The following is a 12,880-nucleotide window of genomic DNA, read 5'->3' as shown; positions in this document are numbered from 1 at the left end:
ACCTAGTCAGATAGGCCTTGGCATTATACTGTGTAAAACAACCCGTTGCTCAGCAATTTTTCAACATTTTTTGAGCAAGTGCACGAAAAAATGTGAACTAACAAAGCCAAGGAATAATACCGAATTTATCAAACAAGAGAATAGGTACGGAACAAGGAGATGCCGATGTTAGAAAGTATCTCTTATTACTCGTCTCTCAGTCCTGTCTATATCCAGACGTAAGTCATGATTCTCTTTTGTCCATCCCAAAGCCCTGCCACTCAAAGTCTAATCGCAATATCATGGTATTCTCTCAGACCATCCCTTAAGCAATATTCATTCCCCAGCATCAAAGAAGTCAGTAGGCCTCTACCTTGCCGCGAGCCTCCTTTTCAATGGTGATCTGATCATTGACATGATCCCAGCCGAGAAACGCCCGAAGACGCATTTTCCGATCTTCGATAGTCATGACGCCGCCATCCGTGTCGGCCTTGTAGCCCCAAGAGATGTGAAGATCTTTGTTGTTGTCGCAGGGTTTATCGTGGAAGTCGTCCAGCCTGGCGTCGATACCTCGAGTGAAGTTGGCCCCTTCGGTTAGGAGATCACAGCGCGCGTCTTTCATGCCGCAACGCTGCAGGACAAACCACATCTTCACGTGGTTTGACATGTCTATCCCTGATTGAGCCAAATACGAGTGATCAGTACTGGTCTGGTATTAAAGTTGCGAAGCTTTCTCTCTTTCTTGCAATCTTCCATACAAAAAAGAAAGAAAGAAAAAAACAGAGATGTAGTCAGACTTACTCCTTTGCAGTTTCTTGACAACCCACCAAGCCTCATCGCAGTCATCTCGCCTCTGCACAAGAGCCTCTGACCTGCGCTGCTCCAACCTCGAAAGTTCACCACCGCCAGGGTGAAGCGGCTCAAACGTCCCAAACTTGTATGCCCTCTCCGTCTTGCTCGCGACCTCAGCCCCGCCCACCAGGTCCTTGTCGTCGTAGCCAAAGTACGCGTTCTCGAGCGTGAAGAGGTTCATGACGTTGACAGTGATGAAGCCATTGCTGTTCCAACCGCTGCTGACGGCGTACTTTGACACTTCCGTGTTCTCCAGGCAGGCCACGGCCACCCATGGGATCTGTGTGGCCGGCAACCAGTCGGAGTAGACGTGGATGGTGCATTGTTGGAAGGAAGCGCCCGGGGCGCCGGCTGGCTTCTCGCTGATGAAGAAGTGGTACGAACACCGGTTCTGGTCCTTGGGCGGCTCCACGGCGTCGGTGCAGTTGCGGGAGAAGCGATAGATCGTCCAGTTTCCAATGGCTTGGCCTGCCGCCTGGACGGCCAGGGTGGCTAGGAGGCAGATGCTTATAAGGCTCCGCATTGTGCTTCAGATATTTTTGTTTTATCAGATTATTTGTTGTATTTCAAGATGGGGCTAGAACAAAGACTGTTGTCCAGTTGGATGTGAAAGCGACTAGCCAGCACTGCTTAGGTCATAGAAGCCCAGAAGCACCATATAATGTTCATAAACTCTCTGAGATGCAGGCCTTTATAGCTTGAGATATGCGAGGTTCAATTAAAGGAGACAAAAATGTGATCTAGTCCACAACAACTCAACATTTACCTAGGTAAGGTAGGTACCTAGTCTGTCATATCACAAGATCCGTGTATCTTCCGATCCGTCCAGCAGCAAACCTGCCTCCCATGTAAGCAATGCTCTTGCCTAATCCAACAGCAGGCCATATGGCGGGAGGGCAACGTGTGCGTCTGGGTACTCGTAGTTTCCTCGTCTTACCTCGCAATGCCATTGTGCTGCCCACGCGAGTAGGACCTGTGCCCTGGAGACGTCTGGACTCGGAAGCTTTCGTGACGGACGGGTTCCATTTTCATCCAGACTCGCTCAACAAAACACTTGATGTTCGTCATTTCCAGCCGAGAAACGAGAATAGCATCTCTGGGCCTGGATTCCTCATCGTGTTCTGTGGTACCAGAACACGAGCTGCTCACATGGTCAATCAGGTTCTGCTTGAGGGTAGGCTTATGTAGACGACTGCGGGCTTGCGTAAGATGTATGACAGTCAAGGAGGCATCAGCTAGGCGATATCTACTTTCGGCAGGTTTGGTTGCCTTTTTCGGCTATTCAGGTTGTACAAGGAAACTACAGCCACCCGTGTTACCTACTACTTTTGGTTGCATCTTTCTGCATTTGCTTTTGGTAGCTACCTACCTACGTAAGGTATAGACCGGAGTAATTTCGCCTGGCGAGCCTCCTATTTTAAGTGACTGTAAAATGGCTCACTTACAAGGTTTCCCAGGTTAATGTCCATATTTGTTCTGTAGGCGATTGCTGTTACGTAGGCCACAAAAAAGTATTGTTCCAACGCTAGATACTAGCCCCAGGACATTCCAGAGCAAGTGGCTACCCCTGCAATCATAGCATTGATGAGATGCTTCTCTTGTTTTCGCGCGTTTAGTGTCGGCGAACAGTGGATTGAACAGCGGAAAGCCCTAATACTGGTATCTATCAAGCGTTATTGAACATCTGGCAGCATTGCCACCGTCGTATCACACGTCAACACGCTTGGAAATAGTTGCAGCCAACTCTACAATTGCTTTCCTCATGTAGTTGGAGATTATGGGACCAGCCCCAACAGGTAAAGTGGACATTTGAGGAGGACCGAAGAAGACCAGCCCAAGTCTACACCAAGGCCCCAGCACGACATTGGCTTGTATTGGCCGACGCCGAGTAGTACCCGTCATGATTGAACTTTCCTTACGGCAAGATTACAGAATGGTTGACGGCAAGCCACCCATTGTTGGGCACGGAATCGACTCCCTCGCAATAATTAACATGTGATGCTTTCTCAAGTGGGGACTGACGCCGCCTGCAGGAACAGAAGGTGACTGAAGGTTTATTTCTGTGATGAGGTACAGGTCGAGTGGCTATATATAGGCTAGAGAGGAAATGACGGGGTGTGCTTCTATGGGGCTTGATGGCGCTTAAAAAACCCCTCACGGCAAGAACCACGCAGTTCCTTGATGAAGTTTCATATATCAAGATCAAGAACAAGCATCTCGTTATTCTGCTCCAATACGAACTGCTGTAAGTCAGTCGATCCATTTTGTAGTGGGACACCTGATCTTCCATTGGATCTTGACAACTCTCCTGGTTGCCAGTCACCAAGTACAGGCTTGATAGCAGTAGCTTGGCGGATACTCTTGTTTATGAATCATGTAGGACCAGGGCAAAACTTGATTATGAAGCGCTCGAGTCTTGCTTTCAAATTAACCTGCGTGGGGTTGACAGTGATGCCAAGTCTAAACCTCTAAGTAGGACCATGTGATGATGATTATTCTATTTCTTTTTCTTTATATAGATTTCCAACCAACAACAGGCGGAGAGAGGTGGAGTTATACTTCAACAAAAGTCTCCTTGGGTTGCGGGCTTTGATGATTTGGCACCATCAACAGCAACAGATTCCCTCAACATCTTGGATTTATGAGCGATAGGCGGTATTAAACTGGCTGGGAATTCGGCGAATGTATATCGTGTGGTTGTAGCTCAACATGGCTGTCTATTAGTATTCGACTACGAACCAACCTTGAAATGCCCTGCTACCCAAAGGTCCGTCAGGCTATTCGCAACATGGTATCGAGAATAGCAGTAGATACTTCTTGAAGCAGAAGCTGGGAATGGGCACAAATGGGGTTACAGTCATCGTGAATGTTGACGGACAACAGCGGAAGATTATTACCCGATTCGGAGGCGCCATACACGCCAAGTAGTGGCCAAAGTTCAGCCTAGATGTCGCCGGACTGCCCAGAAGGCGGTCACTTAACAGACTGTAGAGGTTGGTTCATCATTGAAAACCTCCTGAATCAGCACCAATAAGTCGGTAGGCATACATGCAAGCGATCCATGGCGAGTGAATATGCTTTAGCTCACAGACACGGGGTACTGGTTCGTCTCTTTATATACTCGGCTGAGCTGCCTCAGGTCCCTGATATACCGCCTGTTCGGGATATCAACGAAAACGTTGTTTTTGTAACAACCAAGACAGAAGAACTGCATCAAGAAAAGAAAAATAGTAAGATTGATGCTCACGTGCAAAAGCTGTGCCACCTTGTCACATTTCGCACATACATACGTACCTATGTACCTACGGAGTATAGCAGAGTACTCACATGCCAGGCGGAGCCCATGGACTGACTAAGGTACTGTAGTACCTCATTATGTGGTAGAAAGCAAGCAAGAATGTTCAAAAATAGAATAACCACTGATGAATCGGGGGCCAACGCAACGCCAAGATCTGACCCGTCAAAGACTCATTGGTCGACCTCTCTTTGGCCGTTCTCTGGAACGATCTATCTTTGGTAGTGTGGGTGGTAGTGTCATCTGCTTTTGTGGGGTCGGCAGCAATGGTTGGCGGGAGACATATATTGGACTTCTCAAAGAGTACACAGTAGAATTGTGGCGAGGAAAAGAGCGGTTGCACGCAGGCGGGCGGTTGACGCTAGTGCCTGGGCGGATAAAGGCCAGGATCCATCAGGACCCCTCTCCGACTTATTCTTGCCCCCCATTGCCTTGTTTGCCTGTCCAGCAACCAACCGCTTAGACCTTTGCGCTTGCCATTTCCGGTGCGGGATTTGATCAAAAAAAACTTTTTGTGCTATTCTTGGATCAGATTAGGCTTGATTGAACGTGGGGCTAAATTTCTCTTGAGTCCAGCCACGTCGACAGGCCCAACAAACAAAAGCAAAAAGGAAAAGAAAAAGAAAACCAACGAACCGCCTTACCGCCAGGATCGCAACATAACCGTTTGATAGCCCTAGGCGAATTATATCGGCGCCACATCGATGCAGCAGCTGAAGGTTAATACTTTTTGTTGTGTTTAGCGCAACTTGAGAACAACCAACAGTGATTTCAAATAATAAAATCGCGTAGCTTGGAAGCAACCTTCAAGTTCAAGCCAAGGATCGGAGGCAAATCGGGACCGACCAACCGAAAATTCCCTTGGCCGTGTCCGGACGTGAAATATTTTTCACATTTGCCCCCATATTGATATCGGCTGCTGTGATTACTACCTTACAGTACTTACGGTACCAAGGTACATCCATCCAATGTATACCTGCAACCCGCTGCTATATCGCCGGTCGTTTGATTTAGTCAATTAAATGGTTGATCAGCTTGGCTGCTGCCCTGCACCATGATTACACAAGATGAAAACATGCGAGTTGCCGCTGTGAATCTTTTTTGTTTAAAAAAGGAAGAAAGCACTCTAATAACCAAACACACGCGCGCAGCATCGCCTTTGATTCCATTTACGAATAAATCCATTTCGTGCCCTGAAGGAAGGGATGGCCTCTCTGAGCGGCCACCTTAGGGCCTTGGCTGGGCGCGTCTGCGGAAGAATTTGATCAATTGGATCAGTCTAATAGCGCTCCCATTTTCCATTTTCCCAATATTAACCCTACAATACACCAGATCCCTTGCCGACGATCCCTTCTTTCTGACCACTCAGAAGCTCGCAGCCCCCTGTCGCCCAGAGAGAATGGCCTGATCTACGCGCCGGCTCCAGTATCCGCCAAGCTTATCATATCTCTAATTGGCTACATCAAAGCAAACGACCAGCTGGGCAGAGATGTCCTCTACCTCTTTCCTAGTACGGTTACAATGGCTGACTGCTGACAGGCCGTCGCCCATGATCAAAGTACCACGAACCCCTCATTGGACAACAGTCACCCCTGGTCGGATCGGGAAGAGTCCGTAGCTATTATGAGAAACGATAACGCGGGACCGCCTTAGTGAACATGGGTGACTGCATAATACACCTATTTGATCTTGAATTGGTAAGTGGATCTTTGGGTCAGTACGACCCTGACATATGGTCTACAGTACGGTATGACTGTAGGTAAGGTAGGTACCTACTTACAAAGCTAATCGCTGGTAAGAAATTGGTGGTTGGAGATGAGGGTCTAGTTCTTTGGCTGGCGCTTCTCCATCGGCTTCTGATGCCGTCATTACACACACCCATCCTTCGAATATGGGTGTGCATCTACGACTGGGCGGCTGCAGGCTGGCCGGTAAAGGCATGAGAGGAACCATGGCGAATTTCGCCCACCCACCTGCAGCCGAGGGGCAACCACGAGCAAGCGCTTGGCTAAGCCCGGCTCGACCGAGTCCCACACTCACTTAATACATACATATGCCGTGCCGGTACGCACCTTTTACCTTCCGGGTGATTCTTCTGGTCCCCTTCCGCCCGGTGCTCCATCATCACTATCGTACCACCCACCTGTCGAGTCTACCATCTCGAAGGTGAAGAAAGCCAGAAATTGTCAGCAAGTCAGAGACGTTGTTCTTTGAAGAGCCGTATACCATGATAGTGTCGTGATACCAGTCACACCTCCCGACTCCCTTCGACTCTCCATCTCCCAACCCTCAATATCTAACCATCATGCCGTCCTCAATATCAACAACGTGGTGGAGGCTCCTGGCAGTGACCTTTCTCACCTTGTGTCTCTTGTCAACGGTAGCCACAGCCCTCCAAGTTGCCCCGGGATCACCATGTGCATCGGTCTGCCAGGACCGTACCGACGGCGATGCGAATGATGCGAATGGATCGACGACAAGCGCCAAGGACATCGTTTGTGAGGATCCTGATTACGATTCAAGGACCGTCAAGGGCATGAAGTTCAAGGAATGCACGCAATGTTTGCAATCGAGCAGGTATACCAGCGGAGAAGAGACGGATCTCATGTGGTATCTCTGTAAGTAACAAGCACATGAGACTCTTTTTTTCTTCTAGAGTATACCAGCGGGTGTTTTTGGAGCAGCAGCACCGTGAGAGATGTTTGGGGAAAGTTCACTAACTGGCCAAAGACAACCTGCGCTACGCTGCAAATGTGTGTCTCTACAATTACCCATCAGCAGTTCAGAACAAGTCTTTTGCTTGCGATATCCCGAGCTCATGCGGTGGCCTTAAGACCGCCCTCAGGGAGGGTGACTTGAAAGCGGAAAGCAGCACGCAATTGGAATACTGCTCCGCCGACAATGAGAAGATGAAGGCATGGGCAATCAAGTCTTGCACCAGCTGTTTGTGGAACGCCCCCGACAGCAAATACCTCTCTAATTGTAGGTGATAGCCAACCCGCAAATTCGGATTCGATTCTGCAGGGTTATGAGATGGGCTAACACCAGAAATACAGTCATGGTCGCCCTAGACGCCGGCTGCGTCCAGCGACCCAAAGCAGGCGACCTTATTGGTCTGACGGGCAGCTTGTTCACATCCTACGCAGTAAATATTACCGACCCGCCCAAGCTAGAGACCGGTCCTGCTCCCCCGGCCCAAACAAATATGGACACAGGTACCATCATTGGTATTGCAATCGGCGCAGCTCTCGTTCTACTCCTTGGCGTCGGTCTCTTCGTGGTCTACTGGCGCAAACAGAAGCGTGCGAAGGCTGAAGAAGAGCGGAGGGCCAACGCAGATTCGCCAAACGGTGGTGGCAGTTCCATCACCGCACTGAATATTGGTGGCGGCCCAGGGTCGGGAGGTGGTCGTCATGGCTACACCACTGACTACAAGAGGGAAATTGGCCTAACTTCCTTCGAGCCGTGTGATGCACCTCGAAGCGGTGGTCTCAACAGCAACAGGAGCGGGAACTATACCAATTCGGGCGAATATTACGACCAGCTGGAGAAATACCAGCAAAGGGCAGCAGCCCAGCAGTACGGCATGATCAACCACATCGGCCCAGCGGACTCGCTACCTGCACACCCAGCGTACATCCCACGTGCTGCCATGGCTCAACAGCAACAGCAGCGAAACAGCACAGACTCTAGGGGATCCCGTAATACCGCAACATCATCTCAAAACCTACAGCTACAATCCATATCAAACCAGGCACTTGCCGTTCAAGACTCACAACAGCAAAGACCGATATCAACTCAAACACTCTCCGCTCAACACCTACAACAACAACAGACTACCCGCCGTACATCACCCCGGAGTTCTCCACGCCTTGTTCCCGAACCCATAACCCTCTCAGCCGTTCCCGCATCAAAGCAACGTTACACTAAGACTACGACTGAACAAGCACTACCGGCTTCGCTATCTACATCAGCAAAATCGGCGGTGGATTCATACGCCATGCAGAAGTACCTGGCCGCCGAAGACGACAGGCCGGGCCACACCATGCCGCCCCCGCCTGCGCAGAAGCCACCAAGGGCAGCGAAGCCATTCGACCCCGCGAACCCTCCGCCACCACCACCTCAGCCGGCGGTCAAGATCCCGTCGCTCGGTTTGCCATCCATCCCGCGGGTCCGCGTGCCCAAGCAGTACGCGCCCCCGCGGATCAGCGTCGAAGAGCCTACGCCGACAGATGCCGCCGGCCGTGTGGGCCACTTTGGGCGAACAAGCGCGCCGGGCAGCCGCTCGTCTTCGGCATCCCGTGACGGGCGGCCGCCGACGAGGGGCAGAGATGAGTCCAACGGGATCAGCAGTGCGTCAACCAACGATCGGGTGATTAGGCAGACGGTGAACGCCACGAGGCCAAGACAGGAAGACATGCCCATTGCGACTGGGAAGACTGTTCTGTACAGTGGATGAGGGTCATTTTTGTTTCTTCTCTTTTCGTTAGCATCACAAGAAATGAACACGAGCATATTGTTCTGAATGTTTGTTTATTTGGATTTGCTGCCATATGTGATTTGTTCATGGATGATGGATGATTGATGATGGGTATTTAATGATTTGGGTATCTGAATTTTGGTTGACCTGGTGAGCCCCAGTTTCGAGGCGAAGGACACCGGATCTGGTATATATAAGTAGAGGGATAACAGGACCTTTTTCTTAGTCTTGGGTACAAACCCGGTGATGACATTACCAAGGTATTCAAAAAGCCAACTGTTCGACCGTGGTCAACTATTATCACAGGTACACAATCAACATACTCGGAGAACAACATGTAATGCCATGGTTATGGTTTCAATTATCAAGAATCATATGTTCTGTATTCATCATCATGAAGGTGATCGATAAGCCTACGCTCCTCTTTACTATGCTACAGTACAATCGCCCAAAAAGGCGCATCAGCCCAAGCGGTGACCCGCGCCTCGCGTCTTCCACGAGTCCGGAAGCGGGCCACTCCCCGCCGAAGCGCCCGTAGCCCTGCCCGCCGGTGCGCGTCCCGGGGCGGCAGCGTACTGGGCCGTACCAAAGGCCCTCTGTTCGACCCTGGCGGTCGTCTGGATCAGACGCGACACGAAGGCCGGGGTGGCGAGCCAGTTCTTGCCGCCGCCAAACTCGGGCCAGAGGCGGTACAGGAAGTCGTGGATGTGGGCGGCCAAGAGGCCAATGACCTGGAGCTTCAGCCGGTCCGGGCCGTCCATGACCAGCGTGGAGAACATCATGGCGTAGGGGATCAGCTGGGCGGGGATGGTGAAGAAGAAGAAGCCGGCCGACTGCCCGCGCTGGTCCTGGGTGGCCGTGTAGGCGACCGAGAGGATCAGGGCCTGGAGGCAGAAGGGTGCGTTCGTGCCCGAGATGGTGTTGAGGATCTGGATTTCGTCGCAAAGTCAGCATGAGACCCCACCAATGTTCAAAAAATCCTAGGCAAATCACAAAAATGGATGTGCAAGTGATGAAATGTAGGGAGCTAAGAAAACCACCCGAGCGAGGTAGAGAAATAATCGACTCGAGTCATCCATATAGACATCCCACCATGCCTACACCCCGAACCGGCCCTTTGAGGTATGCGAATGACGGACCGGCCCAGGATGTAAGGGTGATCTCCCTCTTTTCCAGGAACCGTGATAGCAGAAGAGGCAATGCACTATCCGGGCAGATATAAGAGGTAACTCCGGTGACGGAGACGTAGTTTTGGGTGCAAACGGGGACGATGGGAGTGGGGAAAAAAAGTGCAATGGGGTGCACACGACCTACCAGGATGATTCCCGAAACTGTCGCTAGGTACCAGACCACATCTTCCTTCCTAGGGAACTTGACACTCCCGACCTCCAACTGTCTGAGGTAAGAGAAGAGGAAGTATGGATCAAGGACCATGCCGAGCTTGGGGCCTGCAAGCAGGAAGTTTGTCGCAAGCCGCCATATCTGCGGCGGGATCATCATGAGGTGCTCAGGCTGCCAGTATAGCCATGCGGCCGGGAGTGGACCAAAGTACATGCCGATGGTGGAGATGAATACTGCCGTCGCGACATTCCTGTGGTAGAGATGGCAATGGTTAGGGACGGGAGAGGTCATCGCGGGAAGAAGTGAGGGCGTGATGAAAAAAAAAAAAAAAAAAAAAAAAAGAAAGGTAAAAAGAAAACGTACCTAGCAACAGGCGGCGCCGCCCAGTAGCTATCCAAGAGATCCGACATGGTTACTGTAAGGGTATCGCGCTCTTTCGAGGTTGCGATGGGGGGTTTTTGGCAAACGTCTTTTTGAAGATCAAAGTACGTAGTTTGCGCTGGTCCAGCAAATGAGGACGAGGTGGAAAAATTGTCAAATGGATATTTTCAATCCAAGTTTGAAAATAGAGTAAAGGTTTGTTCAGGTAGCAACGGAGCAAACGCGTGGTAGAGCAACAACAGACAAAGCTGCTGATATTGTGGTTGGCGAGTGCCAATTGAAGCGTGTCATTTTCTCGAAAGAAAGACCGTGTGGAATAAGTTGAGGGAGAAGCTTAGAAACTGCTGGAATTTTGCCCTGCTGCGCGGGCTTTTTAGCAGGTGCCTGGAAGTGGGGAGCTTTGGTGGCTAGTGGTTCGTGGCGCCAGCTCTGATGTGGGTTTGGGGCTCGGCATTGACATGGATGTAGATGTCAAGGCGTACGCCCTACAGGCTCCGATAACCGGTGGGTCCCTGGTGCAATTGACGAAAAGTGCTCGAGTTTGGGGCGAAAACGTCGGCTTGGAGGTGACTCGAACAAAAGGGCTTTAAATACATCAATCTCTTTTCTTTTGGGTTAATTTTGATCTTGCAGCTTGATCTAGGAGCGCTTATAGATCAAGATATGGCTTCCAAAAGCACTTCCACGGCCGTTTGGGGCCAATTGAGGCACTTGGCCCAGCAGCAAACACGCTGCTACTCTGCCACTGCCGACTCCATCCCAGCCTCCAAGAAAAAGTACGTACCGACCAAGGGCGTCTACCCCAAGGGTTTTCGCGTCTCGGGCACAATTGTGGGAGTCAAGCCAAGTAATACCACCAAGCCAGACCTGGCATTTGTTACTTCGGACACACCTTGTGCCGCAGCTGCAGTCTTCACCAAGAACCGGTTCCAGGCCGCTCCTGTCACCTTCAGCAGAGACTTGTTGAAGAGGAAGCGCAACTCGGGTGTCAATGGTGTCATCATCAACTCCGGCTGTGCCAATGCCGTGACAGGCAAGGGCGGACTGGAGGACGCCGAGGCCATGGCCCGTGAGGCGGACCGCTGCCTGGGCGGCGACGGCACCATCGTCATGAGCACAGGCGTCATTGGCCAGCGCCTGCCCATCAAGAAGATTCTCGACAATGTGCCCGAGGCTCACTCCCGTCTGGGTTCCTCACATGCCCATTGGCTTTCATGCGCTACCGCCATCTGCACCACTGACACCTTCCCGAAGCTCATGTCGCGCTCCTTCACCCTGCCGTCGTCACCGTCCGTCGAGTACCGCATAGCGGGCATGACCAAGGGCGCCGGTATGATCCATCCCAACATGGCAACTCTCCTGGGCGTCATTGCTACAGATGCTCCAATTGCCCCTGCGGTCCTCCCAAGCCTCCTGAAGAACGCCGTCGACCGCTCTTTCAACAGCATCACCATTGACGGTGACACCTCGACCAATGACACGGTTGCCCTGCTGGCCAACGGCGCCGCTGGCGGAAAGGAAATTGCTTCCGAGTCATCCCCCGACTTCGCCGCGTTCCGTGATGTTTTGAACGTCTTCTCCGAGGATCTCGCAAAGCTCATTGTCCGTGATGGCGAAGGTGCCACCAAGTTTGTGACGATCCGCGTTGTGGAGGCTGACAGCGAGGAGACGGCCAAGAAGGTGGCCAGCACCATTGCCCGCTCGCCCCTGGTGAAGACTGCACTCTACGGCAAGGATGCAAACTGGGGTCGTATCCTTTGTGCCACGGGTTACGCGCTGATTTCTGAGCCGGGATCGGCGGTTGTTGCCGATGTTTCTGATAAAGTAGGTTTTTGGGTAAACCTATTTTTTCTTGAACTTTTTGTATGACTGACTGAGAATCTTCTTTCACCACAGATCGTACCGGAGAAGACAAACGTCTCGTTTGTTCCTACAGATGGCACAGCCGAACTCAAGTTACTGGTTGATGGTGAACCTGAACAGGTTGATGAGGTCCGTGCTGCCGAGATATTAAAGGCGGAAGACCTCGAGATCCTTGTCAGGCTTGGCACTGGCAAGGCTGAGGGTACATACTGGACCTGCGATTTCAGCCATGAATATGTGTAAGTGTATCCGCCAAAGGCTCGGCCCGCCTGGTGCAGTAATGGTGGCAACAGATGCTAACGAGATGCTTCATGTCTTAGCACGATCAACGGCGATTACCGGACATAAACATGCAAACGTACCAGGTAGTGATATATCTAATGATACAAAATACTATTGGGTAGATCAAAGCCGAAGTGAATTGTCTGCCATTTTGAAAGTTTTTATATGATTTGCAGTATTCCACAAGACATGACGCTACGACCAATGTATTTGCAGGCTGTGAGCTACATTGTCATCTGTTTCACTGCCGACTTGCCACTGTTTAATCATCATATTTACACCAACACTTGAGCTGTGGAAAGTAATGTTAATCCTAGTCTTTCTGAAAGATTGAAAACTTGATGTCAGACGATGCAAACATATCACATGGGACTCCATCACATACTTGTAGATTGCATAGTTCTATA

The 12,880-nt window shown here is 50.9% G+C and overlaps 4 protein-coding genes across 4 annotated transcripts; 2 read left to right on the top strand and 2 right to left on the bottom strand.

Annotated features, from left to right (window-relative positions):
- Positions 1-337: 337 nt before the first annotated feature.
- Positions 338-1,354, bottom strand: PgNI_11466 (uncharacterized protein; the record flags this gene model as incomplete). Its single annotated transcript, XM_031131433.1, has 2 exons — positions 338-654; positions 781-1,354. The coding sequence occupies 2 exons, from the start codon at positions 1,352-1,354 to the stop codon at positions 338-340; spliced, it is 891 nt and encodes a 296-aa protein (XP_030976887.1).
- Positions 1,355-6,236: 4,882 nt separating this feature from the next.
- On the top strand, positions 6,237-8,857 carry PgNI_11465 (uncharacterized protein). The gene is made up of 3 exons (XM_031131432.1): positions 6,237-6,744; positions 6,857-7,108; positions 7,183-8,857. The coding sequence occupies exons 1-3, from the start codon at positions 6,432-6,434 to the stop codon at positions 8,583-8,585; spliced, it is 1,968 nt and encodes a 655-aa protein (XP_030976888.1). The 5' UTR covers positions 6,237-6,431; the 3' UTR covers positions 8,586-8,857.
- Positions 8,858-8,970: 113 nt separating this feature from the next.
- PgNI_11464 (uncharacterized protein) lies at positions 8,971-10,640 on the bottom strand. The gene is made up of 3 exons (XM_031131431.1): positions 10,311-10,640; positions 9,708-10,197; positions 8,971-9,535 (listed from the first exon to the last, which is right to left on the bottom strand). Exons 1-3 carry the CDS (start codon positions 10,355-10,357, stop codon positions 9,068-9,070), a joined length of 1,005 nt encoding a protein of 334 aa, XP_030976889.1. The 5' UTR covers positions 10,358-10,640; the 3' UTR covers positions 8,971-9,067.
- Positions 10,641-10,846: 206 nt separating this feature from the next.
- On the top strand, positions 10,847-12,602 carry PgNI_11463 (uncharacterized protein). The gene is made up of 3 exons (XM_031131430.1): positions 10,847-12,152; positions 12,225-12,430; positions 12,512-12,602. The coding sequence occupies exons 1-3, from the start codon at positions 10,992-10,994 to the stop codon at positions 12,537-12,539; spliced, it is 1,395 nt and encodes a 464-aa protein (XP_030976890.1). The 5' UTR covers positions 10,847-10,991; the 3' UTR covers positions 12,540-12,602.
- The last annotated feature ends 278 nt before the right edge of the window (positions 12,603-12,880 follow it).

The sequence above is a fragment of the Pyricularia grisea genome, chromosome VI (genome assembly GCF_004355905.1).
Source record: "Pyricularia grisea strain NI907 chromosome VI, whole genome shotgun sequence".
Classification (NCBI taxonomy): Eukaryota; Fungi; Ascomycota; class Sordariomycetes; order Magnaporthales; family Pyriculariaceae; genus Pyricularia; species Pyricularia grisea.
The sequence above is the reverse complement of the archived record's forward strand: the minus strand, read 5'-3'. Positions and strand labels throughout refer to the sequence as shown.

Excerpts from the sequence above, each read along its gene's own strand:
- PgNI_11463 (XM_031131430.1), top strand. The coding sequence starts at position 10,992 with ATGGCTTCCAAAAGCACTTCCACGGCCGTTTGGGGCCAATTGAGGCAC. Across the intron at positions 12,153-12,224 it reads TTGCCGATGTTTCTGATAAA|ATCGTACCGGAGAAGACAAA; the intron begins GTAGGTTTTTGG and ends CTTTCACCACAG. Across the intron at positions 12,431-12,511 it reads GATTTCAGCCATGAATATGT|CACGATCAACGGCGATTACC; the intron begins GTAAGTGTATCC and ends TTCATGTCTTAG.
- PgNI_11464 (XM_031131431.1), bottom strand. The coding sequence starts at position 10,357 with ATGTCGGATCTCTTGGATAGCTACTGGGCGGCGCCGCCTGTTGCTAG. Across the intron at positions 10,198-10,310 it reads GCGGCGCCGCCTGTTGCTAG|GAATGTCGCGACGGCAGTAT; the intron begins GTACGTTTTCTT and ends TCTCTACCACAG. Across the intron at positions 9,536-9,707 it reads TCAAAGGGCCGGTTCGGGGT|ATCCTCAACACCATCTCGGG; the intron begins GTAGGCATGGTG and ends GACGAAATCCAG.
- PgNI_11465 (XM_031131432.1), top strand. The coding sequence starts at position 6,432 with ATGCCGTCCTCAATATCAACAACGTGGTGGAGGCTCCTGGCAGTGACC. Across the intron at positions 6,745-6,856 it reads GGATCTCATGTGGTATCTCT|ACAACCTGCGCTACGCTGCA; the intron begins GTAAGTAACAAG and ends AACTGGCCAAAG. Across the intron at positions 7,109-7,182 it reads CAGCAAATACCTCTCTAATT|TCATGGTCGCCCTAGACGCC; the intron begins GTAGGTGATAGC and ends CCAGAAATACAG.